Source organism: Schistocerca americana, chromosome 10 (genome assembly GCF_021461395.2).
Source record: "Schistocerca americana isolate TAMUIC-IGC-003095 chromosome 10, iqSchAmer2.1, whole genome shotgun sequence".
Taxonomy (NCBI): Eukaryota; Metazoa; Arthropoda; class Insecta; order Orthoptera; family Acrididae; genus Schistocerca; species Schistocerca americana.
In genome coordinates, this window is record NC_060128.1 from 162,921,245 (window position 1) to 162,947,127 (window position 25,883).

The 25,883-nt window shown below is 41.3% G+C and overlaps 1 protein-coding gene across 1 annotated transcript in view; it reads right to left on the reverse strand.

Annotated features, from left to right (window-relative positions):
• Positions 1-22,679, reverse strand: part of LOC124552746 (serine-rich adhesin for platelets-like) — a 239,755-nt gene extending 217,076 nt beyond the window's left edge. Inside the window, exons 1-2 of the mRNA XM_047127089.1 lie at positions 22,532-22,679; positions 14,514-16,377 (exon numbers count right to left, since the gene is read on the reverse strand). Of these exons, the coding sequence (XP_046983045.1) occupies positions 14,514-16,377; positions 22,532-22,636 (1,969 nt within the window). The 5' untranslated portion in view covers positions 22,637-22,679. The remainder of the gene's footprint in view (positions 1-14,513; positions 16,378-22,531) is intronic.
• Between the last annotated feature and the right edge of the window lie 3,204 nt (positions 22,680-25,883).

Here is a 25,883-nt window from a genome sequence, read left to right on the forward strand (position 1 = left end):
GTGGTGGAATTTGCCTTTCTTGGAAGAGTGCTACAGCTGCCATATAGAATAACTAACAATCAATTTCCTTAGCAGTGTAGACAGTGTGTAGAGATTTCGTGTGTGTTTCTCACTTTAGCTTTATCAGCATATAATGTACTTTGTGGAAAATAACCCCCCCCCCCCGTCATGTCAGTGTACCGATTTGCCAGTGATTAATGAGGTGTGCTGTGAAGAGTCAGCATATTTTTCTGGAACACCCTGTAGTTGCTTCTTGTGATGTAATGTGGTCACAGATTGGGAATCATCTGCTTGATCTTCGGTTTGCAGCCCTACGAAGGAGGGAACTCCATGCACATAATCTGGTGACCTTCCTTCCCTCGTGCTTCTACTCCACACATCCCCTCCTTCACTCAGTTTCACCGTGTGGACACAATTTATCCCTTCATACGGTTCTACTGCACATAGGCGTGTTATATGTACTGAATATTTTTTTTAACTCCCTTCATTTAAACACTAATTTCATACAACTAAAGAATTTTTAAAATCTATAACTTCTACATCCCCGTCTTATGGATATAAAATGAATGGGACCTATTTGTAGAAAATTTATTGTGGTTCCATTTTGTACTCAGAAATGTTTTCGTCAGAAAGCCACAGTTTTTGAGTTATTCAAGAAAAACATAAAGAAGTGAACTTCCAACCCCCTCTACACCCCACCTATCAGGATTTTTATCACGTTGTTCGAGACAGTACCTCCTAGCACTTTGCAAAAATTTCTGACTATGCAATTTTTCCCCCTAATTCTCCTTCATCGATTGGCACGACACAACAGGTCCTGTCCCAGGCTTCATTGTGTGGAGGGCCACCAGTTACAGCTTGCGGTCACATCTGGTGTTTCTGCAGGATGAATTAATCGGTGCCCACTGCAGTGGACAGATTGTTATTCCCATGCTACTGCCACTTGTTTGACAGGAAGGTGATGTGTGTTTCCAGCAGGACAATCCACATCCATGTGCAGCTGCTGCAATGCAACATTATCTTTGTGGTGTACTGCAGCTACCCAGGTCATATATACTGAGATGGAGCAGTAATTCCAGACAAGCACCTTTGTACATCTGTGCAGTTTTTGGCGACACCTCATGTTTCTTGATGTTTTCGATCGTTATTATTTTTATGACAATTTGAATGGTTGTTGAGTGTTTTTATTGTTATTCACAATATAAAAAAGAAAAAGAAACAACCCTAAGATGGGACCTCAGGGGAAACTACACAGTTGCTCCTCAATCAAGTAATGACTCTCAGCTTAATTTTGGGATATTTCATACTGACACCCTTTCTCTCCCATTAAAGAGATATGAATTCAACAGATGTCATAATATTCAAATTTACTGAAAAGGATGTAATAACTCATCCAGCTGAATTACTTTTAGATGTCACAAAGAAGACTAGCAGCTTATAATTTATTATCTAATGAATGAGGCACATTCTTACTGTGTGTGTGAAGAGCTTTCTCAATATTGATAACCTTCAGAAACTTAACCTTTGCTGTGGACAATACATTATTAGTGGCTGCATGGTTAGGAAACCACTTTGGTATTTTCTAAAATGTTGGACAATTATGGTAAAATTTAAACCAAATGGATGTTCCTCTTTTTTATGTTATTCTGGTACAGAGTTATCTTAAGCATATATCATCCAGTCACTAAACATTCATTGAATAAATGACTAGTGGTGTACATTACATACCATGACCCCACAAAGAACTCTACTGATACATACCATGACCCCACAAAGAACTCTACTGACTTCATAACAACAAAAGTGCACAGACATTAAAGACTTTCCATCACAGATTACTTTTTCTGGTGAACTGAGTGCTATATTGGCATAACCACAGTGAAACCCCTATTCCATTATCATGCGGTCCAGACTTAGAAAATGGAAAACTGAGGAAAATGCAGAATCGAAGAAAATGTTAAATCCCCCCTCCCCCCAAAATACGAGCAAAAATGTATGTAACTGGCATCTTCTCCAATACTTTGCATAAAATCTATCTAAGTGAAGGAAATTAAAAGCATAACACAATGTTTATGCAATAACTTATGGTAATGAATTTCAACGGTTATTTAAAAAAATCACAGATAGTAACAACAAGTAAAAATTCATAAAAAAATTGAAACTGATATCTGAGTACAAGGTAATCGAGCAATTTTATACTTTCAAGACACGTTTTTTTGAGAGATCATCCTCTGTGCTCGCCTAGAAAAAAGCAAAAATTGATGAGCATGTTGAATTAAAGCAAAAACATCACAGCAGTGAAGTAATTAAACCATAAGCATAAATGCGGACATTTGCATATTGAAAAATGTTGCTATTATTAGTGTTATTGTTTAAAGCTTTTCTTATGAGCCACACCTCATACGCTCACCACCGATAAAGTGTTATTTTAGGCTCAATGAGAGAAACAGAGACATGAAAAAATGAATTTATTTCCCCAACTGATGTTACAAGCTTATCAGGGCTCAGCCCAGAGAATTTCTGTACGCTGTGTAAAATTTAAATTTGAGAGAAAGCTTAGGTGCTACAGTTTTGCTTCATGCCCTCTATCACTGCTGCCAATCTTTATGCTCTACAGTGTGTGGTGCAAAGTACATACACGAGTAGCATATATAGTTGTTGCAACTGTATCATGTCAGATTTGAACACGAAAGTCTTTAAATGTACTATCACAAAACTCTTGTTCTATTTCCCTGCGATGTCTCTGTCATAGAACATCATCTGCACGAAAAGTATGCTTTTGTTGTTGTTGTTGTTGTTGTGGTCTTCAGTCCTGAGACTGGTTTGATGCAGCTCTCCATGCTAATCTATCCTCTGCAAGCTCCTTCATCTCCCAGTATCTACTGCAACCTACATCCTTCTGAATCTGCTTAGTGTATTCATCTCTTGGTCTCCCTCTACGATTTTTACCCTCCACGCTGCTCTCCAACGCTAAATTTGTGATCCCTTGATGCCTCAGGACATGTCCTACCAGCCGATCACTTCTTCTAGTCAAGTTGTGCCACAAACTTCTCTTCTCCCCAATCCTATTCAATACCTCCTCATTAGTTACGTGATCTACCCACCTAATCTTCAGCATTCTTCTGTAGCACCACATTTCGAAAGCTTCTATTCTCTTCTTGTCCAAACTATTTACCGTCCATGTTTCACTTCCATACATGGCTACACTCCATACAAATACTTTCAGAAATGACTTCCTCACACTTAAATCTATGCTCGATGTTAACAAATTTCTCTTCTTCAGAAACGCTTTCCTTGCCATTGCCAGTCTACATTTAATATCCTCTCTACTTCGACCATCATCAGTTATTTAGCTCCCCAAATAGCAAAACTCCTTTACTACTTTAAGTGTCTCATTTCCTAATCTGATTCCCTCAGCATCACCCGACTTAATTCGACTACATTCCATTATCCTCGTTTTGCATTTGTTGATGTTCATCCTATATCCTCCTTTCAAGACACTGTCCATTCCATTCAGCTGCTCTTCCAAGTCCTTTGCTGTCTCTGACAGAATTACAATGTCATTGGCGAACCTCAAAGTTTTTATTTCTTCTCCATGGATTTTAATGCCTACTCCAAATTTGTCTTTTGTTTCCTTTACTGCTTGCTCAATATACAGATTGAATAACATCGAGGAGAGGCTACAACCCTGTCTCACTCCCTTCCCAACCACTGCTTCCATTTCATGCCCCTCGACTCTTATAACTGCCATCTGGTTTCTGTACAAATTGTAAATAACCTTTCGCTCCCTGTATTTTACCCCTGCCACCTTTAGAATTAAGAGAGTATTCCAGTCAACATTGTCAAAAGCTTTCTCTAAGTCTACAAATACTAGAAACGTAGGTTTGCCTTTCCTTAATCTTTCTTCTAAGATAAGTCATAAGGTCAGTATTGCCTCACGTGTTCCAACATTTCTACGGAATCCAAACTGATCTTCCCCAAGGTTGGCTTCTACCAGTTTTTCCATTCGTCTGTAAAGAATTCGTGTTAGTATTTTGCAGCTGTGACTTATTAAACTGATAGTTTGGTAATTTTCACATCTGTCAACACCTGCTTTCTTTGGGATTGGAATTATTATATTCTTCTTGAAGTCTGAGGGTATTTCGCCTGTCTCGTACATCTTGCTCACCAGATGGAAGAGTTTTGTCAGGACTGGCTCTCCCAAGGCCGTCAGTAGTTCTAATGGAATGTTGTCTACTCCCGGGGCCTTGTTTCAACTCAGGTCTTTCAGTGCTCTGTCAAACTCTTCACGCAGTATTGTATCTCCCGTTTCATGTTCATCTACATCCTCTTCCATTTCTATAATATTGTTCTCAAGTACATCACCCTTGTATAGACCCTCTCTATATACTCCTTCCACCTTTCTGCTTTCCCCTCTTTGCTTAGAACTGGGTTTCCATCTGAGCTCTTGATATTCATAGAAGTGGCTCTCTTTTCTCCAAAGGTCTCTTTAATTTTCCTGTAGGTAGTATCTGTCTTACCCCTAGTCAGATAAGCCTCCACATCCTTACATTTGTCCTCTAGCCATGCCTGCTTAGACATTTTGCACTTCCTGTCAATCTCATTTTTGAGTCGTTTGTATTCCTTTTTGCCTGCTTCATTTACTGCATTTTTATATTTTCTCCTTTCATCAATTAAATTCAATATTTCTTCTGTTACCCAAGGATTTCTACTAGCCCTCGTCTTTTTACCTACTTGATCCTCTGCTGCCTTCACTACTTCATCCCTCAGAGCTACCCATTTGTCTTCTACTGTATTTCTTTCCCCCATTCCTGTCAATTGTTCCCTTATGCTCTCCCTGAAACTCTGTACAACCTCTGGTTTAGTCAGTTTATCCAGGTCCCATCTCCTTAAATTCCCACCTTTTTGCAATTTCTTCAGTTTTAATCTACAGTTCATAACCAATAGATTGTGGTCAGAGTCCACATCTGCCCCTGGAAATGTCCCACAATTTAAAACCTAGTTCCTAAATCTCTGTCTTACCATTATATAATCTATCTGGTACCTACTAGTATCTCCAGGATTCTTCCATGTATACAACCTTCTTTTATGATTCTTGAACCAAGTGTTGGCTATGATTAAGTTATGCTCTGTGCAAAATTCTACCAGACGGCTTCCTCTTTCGTTTCGTACCCACCAATCCATATTCACCTACTACGTTTCCTTCTCTCCCTTTTCCTACTCTCGAATTCCAGTCTCCCATGACTATTAAATTTTCGTCTCCCTTCACTACCTGAATAATTTCTTTTATCTCATCATACATTTCTTCAATTTCTTCGTCATCTGCAGAGCTAGTTGGCATATAAACTTGTACTACTGTAGTGGGCATGGGCTTCGTGTCTATAATACGTTCACTATGCTGTTTGGAGTAGCTTACCCGCACTCCTATTTTTTTATTCATTATTAAACCAACTCCTGCATTACCCCTATTTGATTCTGTATTTATAACCCTCTATTCACCTGACCAGAAGTCTTGTTCCTCCTGCCACCGAACTTCACTAATTCCCACTATATCTGACTTTAACCTACCCATTTCCTTTTTTAAATTTTCTAACCTACCTGCCCGATTAAGGGATCTGACATTCCACGCTCCGATCAGCAGAATGCCAGTTTTCTTTCTCCTGATAATGATATATTTTCAGCAGTTAAAAAAAGATGCTTTCACCCCCTACCGGCACTCTTGTCATTGAAAGGCCATCCCTCTCTCCACACATCCAGTAGGCAACCTCATTTTATGGGTTTTACTGTGGTGCAATGACTGTGCTGCCTATTGGGTGACTTAACAAGTTGCCAGCCAATAAGAGTTCATTAGCTGGAAATGGGTGATGTTTCCTTGATCACGATTGGGCATATTCTTCGAGACTCAGTGTTTTAATTTACAAGGAAGGCGATTGATATCGTTGCTAAATACAGTACATCAGAAATACATTCAAAAAGATATGACTGAGTTCAAGTGGCACAAGAAAAGGTGGTGGCTGGGTCCCTTCTTCACATACTGGGTCAGTCCGGAACACTTTGCATCAACTGTCATCTTTTTATCGCTGCAACCTAGCAGTAGTTGTATCATAATTGCACAGTAAAGCTAAATGTTGCAAGTAGGGTTGGCAACACTGATTGTGGATCATGCCAGCATCTCCTCTCACACATCTCCCTTCTCCACAATGGCCTCAAATATCCCCTTAACTCTGCTACCACCTGTGGTGTGTACTGTCTGACTTTTGTGCCAGTTATAACTCATTCAGTCACATCAAATGTCAATAGGAAGAAACCGGAATGACATCAAGCGAGACATCGAGCAAGAACTTAGAATCGAGGTCAACCTTACTAGGAAGAAATGTAAAATTGGGGAATTTTCAGCATTAATCTTAGGGTTTTTTTCACAGGGGATACAAATTTGTGGTGTAATGTAAAAATCAGAGATCCACTGTAAAACTTATCTCTAAAAGCTGTCCACAATATTTTTGGGTACTCATTATTGAACCTGAGAATTACACATTATCAGCAATAAATTTGAAGTAGTTAAAGTTTAGTTAGTAGGAAGTTTAGGTAAAAATACCAACTGGAAGTTTAGGTAAAAATACCAACTACAAAGTTCCATTACATAAACAGTGATTTAATGACAAGTTATTCTATCCAGACATCGAACAACAATAAAGGAAACCAAGAAGAAATTTTGAAAGTACTGTCAAGAAAAAGAGTAGACATTTCACAATGTGGTGCTATAAGAAGAATGCTGAAATTAAATGGGTAGATCGAGTAACTAATGAAGAGATACTGAACTGTACAGGGGAGAAAAGAAATGTGCAGCACAATTTGACTAAAAGGAGGAATAGTATGGAAAATACATCCTGAGGCATCAAGAAATAATTAATTTCAGAAATAAGGGTAACGTGGAAAGAAAAGGTAGGGGGTGGGGAGGGGGTGGAATCTAGAGGGAGACCAAGGCTTAAATAGCATAAACAAATTCAAGTGGATGTAGGCTGCAGTAGCTATGTAGAGATGGAGAGGCCTGCACAGGACAGACTAATGTGGGAGGTGTATTGTATCATTCTTTGGAATGGTAACTGCAACAAAAATATAATTTATAAAACTATATTATAGTGCAGGATACAAATACAAATTGCAGAATACCTAACAAGGGAACAAGGGGTTGGTTGGTTGGTTTTTGGGGGAAGAGACCAAACAGCGAGGTCATCGGTCTCATCGGATTAGGGAAGGAAGCCGGCTGTGCCCTTTCAGAGGAACCATCTCGGCATCTGCCTGGAGCGATTTAGGGAAATCATGGAAAACCTAAATCAGGATGACTGGATGCGGGATTGAACCGTTGGCCTCCCGAATGCGAGTCCAGTGTGCTTACCACTGCGCCACCTCGCTTGGTATAGTGCAGATAGTCAAGTTATAAGTGAATTAACTTGTCTGAGAGAACCTTAATGGTGGGGCCAATGGGCACTAACACCATGAGATGCAAAGGGTGAAAGAGAGGAGTTATATGCAGAGAGTAACGTGGAATACCAGAATTCCAGCTTGACACATATCTTCTTATCACGTAAGTGAAGACTCTGTACAGCATCCAATTAGAAAGATTACCAGCAGAGAATAATTATGGTCCTGGGACACTGTGCGAGTGCTTGGATGCATAGACATATCTATGTAATACAAGCACAGGTAGTTTATAGGTGCACGCAGAATACCTCTTCCGCTGATGAAAAGTCAGTTAAGGCATTTCAGGTAATGGGATATGTCCACTTGATCGCAAGATGCTGAGAAAGTCGGCAATGTAGTAGTTGAAGAAAGATGTAGCAATGTACTGGCTAAAAAAAGACGATTGTTGTGAAGTGCAGAATTTTGTAGGAATATGGCCACAATTAAGACGATTCAAAATTGTATCTTCTTCCTACAGCAGAAATGATGAGGCAACACTCAAACAGCAAGACGTGCCTACAATTTTCTCCCAAGTATATAAGGGAAACTGGGAATGGGGCACCCAAATCCTTCAAATCTTTCATGGGAACCAACACACAGGGTCGCAGGCCTTACATCACCTAGTGGCATCAATTTGGGTAAAGACAAACCTCTTTATGTCTGTGGTAGAGAAGGCCCATCAGAACATACTATCTAGGGATGTCTGCATTATTGCTGATATTGACAGCAACTGAACCAGCATGCAGACTCAATCTTGGGGAGATACTGTGTTGCGAAACAACATGACAGATTCTGGACGAGACTGCACACGCTATATTAAGAACAGTTTGGGTAGCACATCAACTCATCAATCAACCATCATCTGTTGCATTATGGGAAGCTGTCATGGAGATCGAAAGTAAAAGCAGAGCTGTGGGTCATGTCTTTCCACCCAACAATATGGAAATGAGATGCCTGGTGCCAGCATTTGGTTGTCCTCCTCACCAGCAACGAACATATCCTTCCTCAGAATGGGGAAGTCATCCTTGCAAACAGGAAGCTGGCAGACAACAGAAGAGGCAGATTCCACCACAGCACCCTCCACAGGGCCCAAGTAATTGGCACGATGTGCCTATGGAGCAGTGACTGATGGGAGTGCCTTGTGGTATGTGGCGCAAAATAACTAGTGTTATTACTGTTTATAATCTACGAGGGGCTTTAACTAAACAATGCACACTTTTTCCCCCTGCCTCAGCCAATTTCAGTTCAAAAAATGCGGAATTTCTTGTGAACATCGTGAACTATTACTGCTTCAGCCTCCATACTTCTGTTAAGTTCTGACACATGGCAACACTATACGCAGCCTTTAAAATGGCATCTGTAATGGAGCTGCATTCCAAGCAGAAGCTGTCATTAAGTTTCTTTTGATAGAAAAACAGAGAATCGCAGATATTCATAGGTGTTTGCAGAATGTCTACAGAGATCTGGCAGTGAACAAATGCACAGTGAGCTTTTGGGCAAGGCCTCTGTCATCAAACACAATCACGCAAACCTGTCCGATCTCCCACATGCTGGCTGGCCATTCACAGCTGTGACTCCTGCAAGTTGGAACGTGTGGACACTCTCATTTGAGGTGATCGACAGATCACAAATAAATATCTTGATGCTTAACTGGATGTATTTGTTGGCAGTGGTGATACACTCATCCACCAGTTAGGGTACTCATGGTGAGTGCCCGCTGGGGTCCTCACCACCTAACGGAAGACGATAAAGAACAATGAAGGACCACCTGTGCAGAAATGCTTGCATGTTACAAGGCTCATTGTGACAATTTTTTGTCGAACAACATCACAGGTGAGGAAACAGGGATTCATTACACTGAACTGGAAACAAAATGGCAATCCACGGAGTGGTGCCACACCACCTCTCCTCTGAAGAAAAGGTTCAAAGCCGCACCCTCTCCCAGTAAAGTAATGGCAACGGTCTTCTAAAGCAATAGTGATGGTCCTCAGGGACTCTGAAGTGGTTATTCTGCGTCATGTCCTCCCTCACAGTGCAATGATTAACTGTGAATTGTATTATGCTATCCTGAAGAAAATGAAGAAACAATGTCAGCATGTTCATCACCAAAAAAATGCAAATGAACTTCTCTTTCTCCACAATAATGCAAGGTCTCACATGTGTCAGATTTAGTAAAACATACAGGCATTCATATACGCACCATTCACACAAGTCTGTGCACCTGAGAGGAACTCACAAAACTTCACTGAACATTTCTTCCTAGCCCACCATACAGCCCGGATCTCGCACATTCTGACTTCCGTCTGTTTGGCCCAATGAAGGACACACATTGCATGAAGGAGCACATGGATGATGGGGAGGTTACTGATACAGCAAGATGCTGGCTCCAACGTCGACCAGTGGAGTGGTTCTATGCAGTCGTACTGGCCCTCCCAGTATAATGTGGCATATGACCGTCACATTGAAAGGAGATTACGTTGAAAAACAGGGTTCACACAGATGCTGCTTTGCAGTTGGGCTTCAACACCCAGAGACGTCAGGGGCCCTCTGTGTGTGAGTCGAGCATGTATGAACGTGTATGCATTTTTCTAAATCTTTTTAACAACTCTATGTATTAGCTTAGTCAACTTTAGTCAACTGTATGGCACTCAATGCTCCTACTATACGGTAAGCAGCAATCTATCCTAATTATGATGATGTTAATCAAACCTGTGTTTTCCACTGTTTTATAAAGGACAAGAACACCCAACAATGCTTTGCAATTGCTAAATATGTATGGGGAATAGTAAATACATCCTAAATTCCTTGCCCTCCCCCCTCTCTCCACACATCTTCTCATCCCCCCCCCCTCTTTTCCCATACATCTCCTTCCCCATCTCTCTGTGCATAATCTCTCTCCCCCCCCCCCCCCCCCACCTCTGTCCATCTGCTCCTCCCCCTCTCTACATCCATTTACATCTGAATGTACAGAATAGTATTGTGTAAAAATTTGAAGTAAACCAGCCAAGAACTTTTTTGAGATTTTCAGTAACGAAGTTTCCCCATCATATATTACATATCTATTGATATATTAAAAATATAATTGTAAAACTGATTTTTTATATGTGAACAGTGACAGCAAAACTTTCAATGATCTTTCACAACTGATTTCAATTTCTAACTTTACTGGTGGATTTTTCAAAAATTTTCCTTCATACATACCTTGTCTTGACAATAAAGAACACAGGGGGGGAGGGGGGGGGGGGAAGACGATCTTTCATACATTTTTATTTATACACATACCTTCAACTAATTTATGAGACAGCTTACATGACTGTATTAATATTGGTGGAAATATGATAATACGACACTTGGTGGAAGTACACGATAATAGAAGAAAAAAGATTTCACTGTACAGAAATCTGCAAACCAGCCATTTCCGAGAAAATTGCAAATGTATGGTTATGAGCTGCCACTGGCTTCAATATGAAATATTTTCCTAATTAGTACAAGTAAACTTCTTAAGGCTCCACCTAACTGACCTCAAATTTCACGTATGGCTCACAGTTGAGGAAGGTAGTAAATGCACAATGACACATTTTACTGCTGATGTAAGATGATATCTAACGTGCCAATATGGTCCGAGCAGTGCCTGTATCTCAACCTCCGAGATTGGACATCAATCCTTGGGTTTTTCTGTCTGAGGTTGTCTCAAAACTGAAGTGTACAGCACTGTCACTGATACAGCTGAAGAATTGGAGCAGTAAACTGTACAGTCTTGTCAAGATTTATGAGATAAAAAACCAGGAGAAAAGCCCTAAGTTAATGCTTCTACCACTGAAAAGATAAGTGAAACCAGTATTAGTGTCAGCAATTTTGAGAAACAGTTGAAATCGTTGACACTGAATGAAGCTCTAGTGCCCAATGGAACTCCTGTTAGAGTCTACACAGAATCTGCAGCTGAGTTAGCCCCTCTTCTAACTATAATCTATTATATGTCCCTCGAACAAAAAACCGCACCCAGTTCTAAGAAAAAAGCAAAGGTCACACTCATCTACAAGAAGAGTAGTAGAAAGGATCTACAAAACTTCCTTCCCATATCCTCAACATCGATTTGTTGTAAATCTTAGACCATATTTTGAGTTTAAACATAATGAGGTATCTTGAACAGAATGACCTCCTCCATGCCAACCAGCACGGATTCTGAAAACATCGATCACGTGAAACCCAATTCATACTTTTCTCACATGACATACTAAAAGCTTTAGACCGAGGCAGTCAAATAGATGCATAATTTTTTTGATTACCACAATGAGTACCACATGTACGCTTATTGTCAAAAGTTCAATCATCTGGGATATCAAATGAAATTTGTGGCTGGATTCAGGACTTCTTGGTAGGGAGGACACAGGATGTTAACCTGGATGGAGAGTCATTATCAGATGTAGAAGTAATTTTGGGTGTACCCCAGGGAAGTGTGTTGGGATCTTTGCTGTTGATCTCATATATTAATAACCTTGTGGACAAGATTAATAGTAGCCTCAGATGATGTAGTAATCTACAATGAAGTTCCATCTGAAAGAAGCTGCATAACTATTCAGTCAGATCTTCATAAGATTTCAAAGTGGTGCAAAGATTGGCAGCTTGCTTTAAATGTTTAGAAATATAAAATTGTGCACTCCATAGAAACACACACACACACACACACACACACACACACACACACACACACACACACAGAGTCAGTATCCGATGACTACAATATCGATGAGTCACAGCTGAAACCAGGCAACTTATACAAATACCTGGGAGCAACACTTTGCACGGACATGAAACGTAATGGTCACAGAGACTCAGCTGTGGATAAAGCAAGTGGTATACTTCGGTTTACTGGTAGAATACTGGGGAAGTGCAATAAGGAGATTGCTTATAAATAACTCACGTAACACATTCTAGAATGTTGCACAGGTGTGCAGGACCTGTACCAAATAGGACTAATGGGGGATATTGAATGTATACAGAGAAGGGCAGCTTGAATGAATACAAGTTTGTCTGACTTGTGGGACAGTGTTACAGTTATGCTGAAGAAACTAAACTGGCAGACTCTTGAAGATAGATGTAAACTATCCTGAGAAAGTCTACTAACAAAGTTTCAAGACCTGGCTTTAAATGACAATTCTAGGAATATACTAAAATCCCCTATACACCGCACACATACAGATCGTGAAGACACCATGAGAATAATTACAGCATGCACAGAGGCTTCCATACAATCATTCTTCCCATTGTCCATAAGTGAATGGAATAGGAATAAAACCTAATAACTGATATGATGGGAGGTACCCTTTGCCATGCACTTCAAGGTGGTTTGCAGGGTATAGATGTAGATGTAAATGTAGATGCACATGCATGTGTGAATGACCCAGTGGCTTTGAAGGAATCTGTAACAACTGTAGAGACGTGTAAATATCACATTCAAAATGTGAGGACGTCCCATCAAACATCTCTTTTAACATGTAAAAGTGTGTATTAAATATTAACATACAATGTCTTGAATTAGTATTGTATCAGTATACCCCTGATTCTTAAAGAATCGAACCTCCAAGTAGAACTTATGATTGTATTTTGTTAGAAGTAGTTAAGTGCTCTCATTGTGAAACACAGAATTATTTGCACTACATTTTATGCAAAAACTAGTTTTTCGGGCATCTCATCACCCCTGAATTGTGTCTCATACAATGGTATAATTTTGGAAGTGTATTCAGAGATGTATGTAGATACTGTATCCAAAGTGTGTTGCAAATAGAGTTAATGGTAAGTGGCTGCCATTTTACTTCATGAACAGCAGAGATGTAGTAAATGATAAAAAAATTTTCCTTTCATCATTTTGCGTGTGTGGGTAGTGGGAGTGGCAGTGAGAAAGTTTCGAAATGTTTGAAATTACATGTAGAGTCTGTTAGAAATTGCTAAGTGCTCTCATTCTCAAATACTGGAGGAATGTACTGTGAGCATTTGCTTGTTGTGAATCACTTTGCCTCGAGAGAAACACACAGTTTGTAACTGTAATACCTGTCTTATTACATCAAACTTTTTAACCTAACAGCATTTAAAATTTTTAAATTCATAATGTATGCAACTTTGGAAAGCCCTGTTGCTGAGCAAGGAATTTTGATGATCAGTGGAAAAAGTATTTCAGTGAGTTTTTAAGTTTTTGAGATATGATGATATGTTTTTCAACTGTTTCTCAGATGGAAAAAGATTCAAACATAAAAAAAGGTGAAATATTGCCCCTGGAAGCTGTTAGATAGTCAATCTGGAAATGGTTCATGGTCACTTAGTAATACAGATTTCTTCTTACAGTAGGCCATGGGTGAAATTTTTGCCCAGCCACATGGCACCCTCTTTTTTATGTTATAATCAAATCTTACTTCTGACAGAGGACAATGAAACAGACTTGACTTTTTTTATAATTTACGATGAGAAAGATTGAAATAAACAAGATGATTGTTAAATCAGTTCTCAAATGATCACTCCGTCATTAGCCACATATGTACCTGCATCCACAACACCTGTACTATCAAATATCACCAAGCAAGAAGAAAGACTGCTTCCATAATTGTGGGAACATTACACACCCCACACGAACTGGCACAGCAGTCTATGTAAATGATAGCCACAGAGAGAGTGAGGGCCCACAATGTGGAAAATAACATTAAATTTATATTAGAAGAGGCAAATTAAGAGTAAAAAAGTCCCATTAAATGATGGGCTCTCTGGCGTGTCCCAAAATTTCTCTAGAAACACTGGAACAGGAAAATAATTTTGGGAACAATGTGTCATTTTTATGTCGACAAACTCCTGAAAGGTCACCATGTTATTTATATCATTTATAACCAAAATAAGTTGCTTTCCTGACAGCACTCATAAGTTGACCACAATTACACATCTAATGCCATTAAGTTGTTAAAAAATATCTGTAGTTTTTTTAAAGTAAAATAAACAATTTTATAAAGAAAAGTATAACTAGAATGCCTCACAGTAGGAACCTGATTACTGAACCATTTGTATATTACCTGTTTCAGCTGCTTTCGAAGGAAGGTGGGAGTTAACAGCCAACTCTGGAACAAATCCCAGTACCTCATTAGTCTTTCCACCAGTGGGCTCAGTCACACCTCCAGCAGTGACAGGAAGCTCCGGAAGCAACAGTGCGGCAACACCATCATCCGAATCGCTCGAACTGTGCTTTTTACTATGACTCCGTTGCTGCTTCTTCTTCTTCTTTTTCTTCCTCTTTTTCAATTTCTTCTTCTTTTCTTTATGGCGCTTCCCATGTGACTTGTCCTTTGCTTTTTTAGCCTTAGACCTGGAGCGTGTCGACTTCTGCCCCTTATCCTTCCGCGTGCGGGATGGAGATCTTTCATCACCTGTGTCCTCGCCTTCGCTGCCAGCCTCGACCTGCTGTGCGTGTCCCTTCCGTTTCTTCCTGCTGCGTACAGACACCTTTTCCTTGGCCTCACTGGATTCCGAAGAGCTTTCATCATCTGACGAAGTGCTGCTATCCGAAGAAGAGGACGAACTCGTAGCTGACCGTTTCTTCTGCCTGCTTTTTGACTTTTTATGTGAGTGGTGTCGTTTCTTCTTCTTGTGTTTCTTCTTCTTTTTCTTCTTCTTGGAAGCCTTCTTCGAGTGCCTGCTCTTGCGATGGTGCTTTTCGTCTGAATCTGAAGATGAAGAGCTTTCCGAACTACTGGAAGAACTACTGCTGCGAGAATTGTTCTGCTTTACCGACAGATCACTGCATGCACTTTCAGCAACAGCTAAGAAAGCACTGACCGACTCTGGTACACTCAATTTAGGACCAAGATTCACCGTTACAGGCTGTTTCATACTCGACTCACCATTTTCTTTCATCAGCTCGTTTCCCTCTGTGACTTTGTCATTTCTGTTACATTCTGAATCATTATTTCGGCTGCTTTGCTGTTTCTCCTTCTCTGAAGAACTATGAGACCAAGTTGTGTCTTCCATTTCAACACGAGGAGCTTCATTGAGAGTGTCAGATCTATTGCTAATTTTGTTTGTAGTACCAGGATCTGGATGAATTTTTTTGGGGCTATCAGGATCCATCTGAATTTTTCCAAAACTTTCAGGATCCGGGCAAATTTTTTCAGGGTTGTCTGGAACAGGGCAAATTTTTTTGGGACTGCCAGGATCTGGGCGATTTTTTTCAGAGCTGTCAGGAACCAGACGAACTGTTTTAGGACTGTCGGGCTCTGGTCGAATTTTTTCGGGACTGTCATTAATTGGCCGAATTTTATCAGGACTGTCAGGATAAGGGCGAATTTTTTCTGGACTGGCAGCAACTGGTTGAATTTTTTCAGGACTGTCAGGACCCAGCTGTATTTTTTTGGTACTCCCAGGCTCCAGCCGAATTTTTATGGGACTGTCAGACTCTGGCTGAATTTTTTTGGGGCTATCAGATTCCTTTTTTTGGGGACTGTCCTGCACCGGGGTACCACCATCAATTTCCATCTGCTCATCACCTTGCGTGGTGTCATCCCCAGTGGCTTCGAAACTGACAGCCTTCATGAATTCTTCATACTCTGACGCGAGTTTTGTACTATCTGAAGGTTCCCCTTGACTGTTTTCCTCCTGCATGAACTGAGACAGTGGCTGTGGACCAATTAAGGCTGCATTCACACTACTTGATTTCTCAGTCACTGCCTCATTTTGCATCACTTTGTCCAAAGCTCCAGAAATTGAATCATTTAGTTTTACATTCTGTATATAATGGGAAGGCAGGGATTCTTCATCATCCTGAGTATGGGACCCATTAACTGGAGTGTGTAGAATGCTGTCAGTCTTGTGGGAGTGGCTGCCAGATGTCAGCGACCTGTCTTCCACGTCGGCATCTTCAGCAGATGTGCTGTCACTTGGTTCCTGCAACAATTAAAAAAAAAAACACCTGAGTAAATGGGTCTGGTTGGAGGCGGGCTGCTGATTTGTTACTGGTAGGTTCAAACAACATGCAAGTTTTATGGACATACTCCAGGAACTCAAAAGAGAAAGCCTAAGAGGACACGAAGATAAGATATGAGAAATTAGGGCTCATTTGGAGGCATAAAGACAGTCATTTTTCTGTCGCTCTGGAACAAGAAAGCAAATGGCTAGTAGTGGTACGGTGTCCTCTCCACCACGTGCTGTATGGTGGGTTGTGGGGTATCTATATACACGTAGAGCTTAACAAACTAAACCAGTGGTTTGCAGCCTTTCTTACCCCATTATCCCTGACTTCAATCAGATATTAGCTAGTCTCCACCCTCCCCATTATCACCACCAACTTTAGCACCTAACTAAACTTCAGAATGAAAAAGAATTTTCTTCAAACATTTATTTTTAAAATGATGAAAGAAAATTTATATTTGGTTTTTGTGTGTGTGTATTGTTAACCCGCAAACTAATGAGTCAATCAGACAATTGGTACTCTTTGCGTCAAACAACATTTTTTATATCTGAGTTGTTCTCAGTCAGGGCGCGCGCGCACACACACACACACACACACACACACACACACACACACACACACACACACACACACACACAAATAAAAAAAAATTTTAAAAATCATGCTTCAACTCTATACAGTTACGTGTTTTAACAACAATATTGCTATTCCAGCTTGGACTTCCCAGTTACTTGTCTTTATTTTCATTGGCAGTCAAAATCTACTTTCACAGCTCTAAATAAATCTTGGATTCTGTATCATTGTGTGTGTGTGTGTGTGTGTGTGTGTGTGAGTGAGAGAGAGAGAGAAAGAGAGAGAGAGAGAGAGAGAGAGAGAGAGAGAGAGACGCGGGGGAAGCAATCCACAGTGCTCTGTGAGAGCTTCCTAGCACTGCTTCTCTGGTAAGAGAGCTAACTATCCCCAGTGAGGGTAGACATCTGTTACAGGTCGTGCTTCTCCAGCACCACCACTCACCCTAGCAGCATTTGCTTCACCGGCAACACCCATTTAAAATGAACTAGCTATTATTATTATTTGTACATCACTTGACAGCTCCACTCCTTACTTATGAACTGACAGAAGCTGGAAAACTTCTGGCTCTTAATGCTTTGTGTTTGGCCACTCTGATAATAATTAGGGATGATGATGATCTTCATAAGATATTTCGCATTTGTTAAGTATATGTCTCTCTCTCCTTTTTTTTTTAAGAGACCAAACAGCGAGGTCATCGGTCTCATCGTATTAGGGAAGAAAGTCGGCCGGCCCCTTTCAAAGGAACCATCCCGGCATCTGCCTGGAGCGATTTAGGGAAATCACGGAAAACCTAAATCAGGATGGCCGGATGCGGGATTGAACTGTCGTCCTCCCGAATCCGAGTCCAGTGTGCTAACCACTGCACCACCTCACTCGGTGTCTCATTTTTACCACCACTGATGTATTTCACAAAGCACGTTTGTAGTGAGTGGACTATGTGTAGGAACCTGTAGCTCCACACCACAATGTTACGTATTAATGCAAGCAGTTGAGAAATAAGTAAATATTGATCAGATGTAGAGTCAATATTAGAGCCTTATAAAATTAGTAATGACCCTTTAAAAAATAATTTAGTTCCATGACTGAAACCTAATTAGACACTTTTGGTTTTTACCCCTCAAAAATTTTCATGCGCCCCCCCCCTCCCCCCCAGGAGTAATTCCTCCAGTAGATGTTTTATACTTGCAAATGGTATGTAACATCAAGTTATTTGAGAAACGCTTAATATGTCATGTTGATTACTTTTAGAACGTGCCACCGAACTACATTTTAACAACGTATGGCCAACACAACTTCTGACTGTCAACCAAAATATGTCTGTTCAATAAAACCTTGAAAATGGCTTCACAGCTGAAACTGTGCAGTACTGAAACACACAAGAGTCAGCTAAGACAGACATCGGTCTTCACGCATTCTACAAAATGTGCAGATTCAATGGAGAAGTCCATTTTCTTCTCGTCAAGTACAAAGTGTTTTTTTTAAAGTGCAATTTTATGTGTCATTTCGTCAGAGTACTCCCAAATTAGTCTAGAGTGGCATTCAGTTTAATGACAGAGAGACAGCCTGACACGAAAAATACCCAGTAGTCCAGCAGTAACCGATCATCACTGCCGCACGGCAGACTGTGGGATGAGGGAAGCATACAAGGTGAAAAGGGCTGAGGCAGGCACGGAAGACAAGGCAAAGAAATGTTTACCAATCTTTCAAAATCTACTGTTTTTATGGACTGCATTAAAGACTGACCAGGAGCAAATCGTACATTAACAATACCGACACAGCTCCCTATAGTTATCGCCTTTGAGACAATTTCACAGAACTGCTAAGTGTTTCAGTTTCCATACTCCTCAACACTAACATCTACTATATTTTGCTGTGCTTTGGCATTTAACCACACAACCAACTCCAACACCCAGCATTTGTTCACCACATCTTCCTTTTCTGGCTCGCTCTGTCTCCCGTGCCAACCTACAATGTCGGTCTGCTACCACTGTGCGGCAGTAGTGACCATATGTTGCGGAAGTAATAATTCGTCTTCACATTTTGCTGTCTCATTAAAAATAGTTAGTTATTTGCATGTTCCATGGATAATTGTTGCAATCTTTCAGTATGATGTGGAATGAGTCAGTTTTGCAATTATTGCACACTTTCTCAGCAACAATAGTATGACTACATTTTCAGCATTTACGTGATTTTTTGAGTGACTTCCACCCTCCTTATCTCTCTCTCTCTCTCTCTCTCTCTCTCTCTCTCGACCCCTCCCCCCACGCCCTCCGTGGCAGCTGCTTACCGTAAATAAGACATGTCAAGTTGCAGACAGGCACAATTAAAAGATACTTCCATAAAGCCACGGCCTTCATCAGTAAAAGAGAGACACAGCATTCACACACACATGCAAGCACACCTCTCTCTCTCTCTCTCTCTCTCTCTCTCTCTCTCTCTCTCTCTCTCTCACACACACACACATACACACACACACACACACACACACACACACAATCACCAACTTCAGCATCTTGGGCTGGAATGCAACTATCATGAGGGATGCAAGCAGATATCTGGAAGGGGCAAGGAAGGGGAGGAAGGGATAGTAGTGTACCGGTGGGAAGTGAGACCAACACTGTCTGGTGGAGTGTGCAGGGACTACACTGCCAGCACGCACAGCGTCAGAAAGTTGTGGGGCAGGGAGGTGGGGGGGGGGGGGGGGGGGGGGGAATGAGCAAAAAAGGAGAGGAACAGGGAAAGACGGGTGGATGTATTGAAAGACGGCTGCAAATAAACAGGATGGGAAATGAGAATGAGGAGGAGATGATCAGACAGAGAGGGTAGAAATTGTGGGGTGGAGGGTGGGGGGAAGTATGTTACCATAGATTCAGGCCAGGATAATTACGGGAGTGGAGAATGTGTTGTAAGGATAACTCCCATCTGCACAATTCAGAACAGCTGTTGGTCGAGGGACGGATCCAGATGGCTCAGGCAGTGAAACAGCCAGTGAAATCACGTGTGTTGTGTTCAGCTGCATGTTGTGCCACATGAATGTTTACTTTGCTCTTGGCCACATTTTGCCAGTGGCCATTCATCTTGGTTGACAGCTGATGCAATGATAGCAGCAGATCTGGTAAATGACATGGACGCTTTCACATGTGGCCTGGCCCCTGATGTGGTGGGATAAAACTGCGACAGGACTGTAATAGGGAGTGCTGGCTGGGTGGACTGGGCAGGTTTTGCACTTGGGTCTTCCACAGGGATATGATCCTTGTGGTAAGGGGCTGGGATTGTGAGTGGCATAGGGATCGAATAGGATGTTGTGGAGGTTGGGTTGGCAATGGAATACCTCTTTAGGTGGGGTGGGTAGCATTCGAGTAGGATGTTCCTCATTTCAGGACACGATGATAGGTAACAGAAGCCCTGACGAAGTGGTACAGTTGTTCCAGTCTGTGGTGATACTGGGTCATGGATGGGATATTACTTTGTGGCTGGTTCTTGGGGATGATGGGAGGATTGGGGGTGTGCAGCGAAATGGCATGAGAGATCTGTTTGCTGACTGGGTCTGGGGGATAGTGCCTGCCTGTGAAGGCCTTGGTGACACCCTCAGCATACTGAGCAAGGGAGTTTTTGTGCTGTAGAGACACCACCCCCGGGTGGCCAGGCTATATGGGGGGATTTTTGGGTGTGAAATGGATGACAGTTGTCAAAATGCAGTTACTGTTGGTGGATGGCCAAGAGCAAAATAGACCAGCCTGTGGCACAACATGCAGCTGAACACAAAACTCTCGATTTCAATGGCTGCCGAGCCATCTGGGCCCTTCCCTCGACCGACAGCTTTTCTGAACTGCACATATGGGAGTTATCCTTACGACATATTTTCCACTTCTTTAATTACCCCGGTCTCAACCTACAGAAACATACTGCCCCACACCCTCCACTCAACAGTTTCCACCCTCTCTGTCCTATCATCTCCTCCCCATTCTCATCTCCCACCCTGTTTATTTACAGCCCTCTGCCGAGGCATCCACCCGTCTTTCTCCGCTCCTCTCCTTTTCTGCTCACTTTTTCCCCACCTCCCTGCCCTACAACCTCCTACCACTGTGCCTGTTGGCAGTACTTCCCTGCACACTCAACCAGACAGAGTTCATCTCTCTCCCCATTCATTCACTAGTATCACATCCTTGCTGCTTTCATCCCACGTGCCAGTTGCATTCAGTTCCGAGGAGCTTAATGGTGGTCATGTGTGTGTCAGAGGGTGATTACTTGTGTGTGTGAATGGTGGGTGTCTCTCATTTACTGATGAAGGCTGTGGCCTGTGTGAAACTTGACATTTCTTCTTTATGATAAATAGCAATCTGTCTTTCCTTACATTGTTGATATTCCTACCTGGAGTTTCTACTGCATTCTTTAGATCGCAAGGTCAAATAATTTTATGACTAAACACCTCACTCCTTTCAGTCTCTCCTTCCCATCCTGCCTGATAAGTATCCCCTGATCTGGGGCTCTGGGCAACTTTTCGAAAACACCCCCTACTTCCAAAACCTCACCAGTTCTTTTCCTACAGCCTTCTTGCTTCCCCTTCCACCTTTCTGATAGAAGGAACCACTGGCTCTGAAAGCTCGCAAATTTCCTTGACCTTGATGTGTGTGTGTGTGTGTGTGTGTGTGTGTGTGTGTGTGTGTGTGTGTTTTCCTTTCTGTGTCACACTAAGCCTGAGAGATGGATAGTGTAAATTAGTTCTCCTTCTAGCATTATATTTATTAATATTACTGTTTTTTTTTAAAACTGTGATTGTCTGTTGACAATAAACTTTGTAAGTGAGTAAATAAACCATATTTTGATGCTTTTATCAGTATGCCCTACTGCTTCAAGAGCTGCCTAGAAGATGTTCTACAGTGGACACACAGACTATCTATATTACACACTTTTAGACAACGTAGTTTCCTATACGAGGAATTATCCCCAAATATGATGCTAAAAGACATTAGTGGATGCAAATAGGAACTGTCAACTTTTTTGACAGTTCCATATCCAAAAAATCTGGTATTATGCAGAAGTTGCAGAGTTTAGCTATTTACAAACATCTATAACGTGTGACTCTCAGTTCAGTTCTTATCAATATAATATTCTGTTAAATTTCCTGATTTACCCTCATGTATTATTTCTAATGCTATGATAAGGTCTTTTGCAGTCTCAGTTGCGTGTATTGTCATTTATCTGAAATCTGTGACAGCCCGTTTAAATCTAATAATGCTCTAGATTAATTTGGGTCAAATCTGTCGAGTCAGTATGGCTGCTTTATAAAAAATTTGATTGTAAAGAGCAACAAACTGATGTTTCCCATTGACACCGGGCATCACATAAAACAAGCAATCAGCAGTATTTGTTTAAGCTGACCATATCTACATACTGCACATACTGATCAGCTCTCTCTCTCTCTCTCACACACACACACACACACAGCGAGAGAGAGAGAGAGAGAGAGAGAGAGAGAGAGAGAGAGAGAGAGAGAGAGAGAGAGAGAGAGAGAAATGTTTGAGCAAAGATGTGTGAGAAAGAGATTGTAATTACATGCGGTTCAATAATTCCAGGCTGGGAATCCTCTTCAACTTCCATCTCAACTTCTTCTATCTTGTCTTCCTCTCCCTCCTTCTCCTTCTTCATCCTCACATTCATCTTTATCTTCTTCTTCTCCTTCTCCTCGTTCTCATACTGCTGCTCCTTCTCCTTGGCCCCCTCCTCCTCCTCCTCATCGTCTTCCTCTTCATCCCCCTCTTCGTCCTCATCATCATCCTCATCCTCATCGTCATCTTCAGTCTCAACTCGTTCAAAGGGTCGGCGTTCGTCTTCACGTTCGTTGTCACCACTGTAGCCTTCTTCATGCTTTGCCCTCTCCTTTTTTTCATCTTCCTCTTCTGAAGCATCTTTGTGCGAGCGTCTGTCCGAGCCTTTGCCATTGCGATACTCGAAGCTGCTCCCATCCAGTCCACGGCTGCTGGAAGAATCGTGTTGTGCGGCACCTCTATCATCTGTGGGCACCACAACAAATATTTCAATTTAAACAGAAATGAGCAAAAAAATCATTGAAGATTATCAAAAGGGGGAGGGAAAAAAAAGAGCCAATGCAAATAGGAAAATAATTAATGATTATTTTTAACACAATTATTTTTGCTTTTACACTAAATTGTGGAAGTTTAATTCATTCATTAATTCAGACTGTGTTCTTTAAAAACCACCATGAAGAAGAGCATTCACAGATGTGGAATGAGTCGAGCTAACATTAATGGGCAGTAGCAGGCACTGCAGTCTACTTCTGTATAGTATACTCTAAACCAATACACAAAATATGCAGGCTATTCATTTCCATTGTATTATGAACAAAATTACAACAGCAAATCACGATTGGGGAGGTTCATGAAAAAACATGAAAACAGATGAAAGCTTAAAGAAAGGGCAAATAGACACAGGAAGTCATCGAAGAAAACGGAATCTACTATATTTGGGAAATAAAACAATGCAGGGGATTGCAGTAACAGTCAATCAGTAGAGTCTGGTGAAAACCAAACACACTATTGCATAGAAGCAACGTGAATGGTGAGAAGAAAAGTGGTGCCAATTTTGCAGATAAATCAATGACAGAAAATCGTGTGAATGGTCCTGCAGTGTAGAGTGAACCACAAACAAAATGTTATAAGAAAATTGATACTTAACAATAGACCTAAGTACATCGAAATCAGTACTACAAAAGATAGAAGCGTAAGATGATGGTTAATAATAGCTGCTACAAATTATTTAAAAAAAAAAACCTAACAAACTAGCACAAAAGCTTGAAAACAGATGAATTAAATAGCAATCACAAAGACTGACAGTGAGGTTACATAAGAAGAAATGATGGCCACAAGGGCTAATATAGCAATGAAAATAACCAATGTTTGGAAAAATTATAGGATATGAACTGATAAAAAATACTCACCATGTGGCAGTAGGAGAAAACACACATAAAAGATATGTAAATGTGCAAGCCTTCAGAGCCAGTCCGGTGGCTCGGTATTGTGGCAGAAGGGTTGAATGGAAAGGATGAGGGATGAAGGGAAAGGACTGGTTAGGTTTAGGAAATGGTGAGAGTTATGAAAGAGTTGTTCACAGCCCTAGATCAGGGGATGCTTACTGGACAAGAAGAGAAGGAAAGACTTCCCTAATCCAAGGGTCCAGGAAACTTTTCCATAAACCTCCCCCTTTTTTTTTTACCTTGTCAGTCCTTTCCCTTCATCACTCTCCCTTTTCCTTCAAGCCTAGTATTTCAAACAAACATTTACAAGTTAGTTATGAAGAAGACACTATATGCTTTAAAAAAGTAATCTATATCTGTAATGGCCACAAGATTTAAAGTATTAAACAGAAAGAAATTTTCCATTTGTTCAAGTATACCTTTGCTACAAATGTATGATGGAATATTTAACACTACAGACCTGGTATTGCCATAGGGTTAAAAGGCATTCCTTACAAATACATTTAAAACAATGCAGACTGCTATAATGGAAATTCCTGGATGGAAAATACATAAAATAAAGGAAAGGGAGCTACTTACCTATAGAGGAATAGTGTCTGGTGCACAGAACCACATAACAGAAAACATTTAACACTAGCTTTCGAGCTCTTGCTCTTTCTCTATTAAGGATACAGCTCTTTTTCCGTTAACAATATACACATTCAGACACACAACCACACAGACATCAAATCATCCAGGTCTGTGGCAATGGCGAGACAAGATTACTGAATGTTGATTATTGAAAACAGTTGTCTGTGTAGGTGGAGGTGGGGAGGAGGGTTGGAAAGGAAGAGCAAGGCAAGAAATATAATAGATAATAGATAGAGAGAGGGACAGGTGGGGGAGGAGGGGAAGGAAGGGTGAGGGAGGTGGTGATGGTAAGGGTGACAGGGAGGGAATAGAGAGAGAATGCACCTGCATCAAGTGTGTGTGTGTGGGGGGGGGGGGGGGGGGTAGTAGTAGGGGAGGTGGGGGAGGGGGGTAGTGTGGGGGAGGGGTAGGAGGGGGGGGGGGGTGGTGGGAGAAGGCAGTCTGAATACGGAACATGTAACAAATCTTTACCAACTTTCTGGCCAGCATGGGAGCACGTTAGCACACTGCAGAGTATCCACTGCTGTTCACAGTAATCTCACACCCTATGAACCCTTTGACTGCTGGGGACGAGTTAACTCATCATGCCTCGCCATTCACCTGGCACGCCCGATGTGTTTAAGTGTGGCCCTTGGCTTTTACCTACAGCACTGGACGTGTTGACACACACCGCACCACCAGCCTTTGACACATACCGCACCACCGGCCTTTTCACCGCTAGGGATGTGTTTAGGCATGCTGAGTCACAGCTAGCCGAGCACGACAGACATATAAAAATGTAGAGCTGTCATTCCGTCCTGCTCTTCCAGTAGCTGTTCAGCGGTCTGACTGTATACTTCGAGAGAGTGTATATGTTTGTTGCTGTGTTCCCTCTCTGCAGAATTTGACTTTGCTTCCCGTAATTTCATCAATTTTCTTGTCTTCTATGGGAGAAATGACAGATCGCTGTGGTTGCACAAATGTAGAGATCCTGGATATGCTCAATAGCAACAGTGAGTGTGACTTATCTGATGTTGCTAACAGTGATGAGTCTTCAAGCTGTAGTCTCGAAGCTGTAGTCCTCAGCCATTTACATCAGGGGGGAGAGCAAGAATTACAATCAGCAGTTCCTCTGAATCCGAGGAATCAGAAAGTGACAGTGAAACGATTTGCAAAAGAGCGTGATTAAGTGACACGTTTTACTGGAAAGAAACTGATTTCCAGCCGTTAAACCTTTACTTTGATGACTTGAGTTCAGGACACAAATGTCAACTAGATACTGACCCAAGTATTTGTTCATTTCTT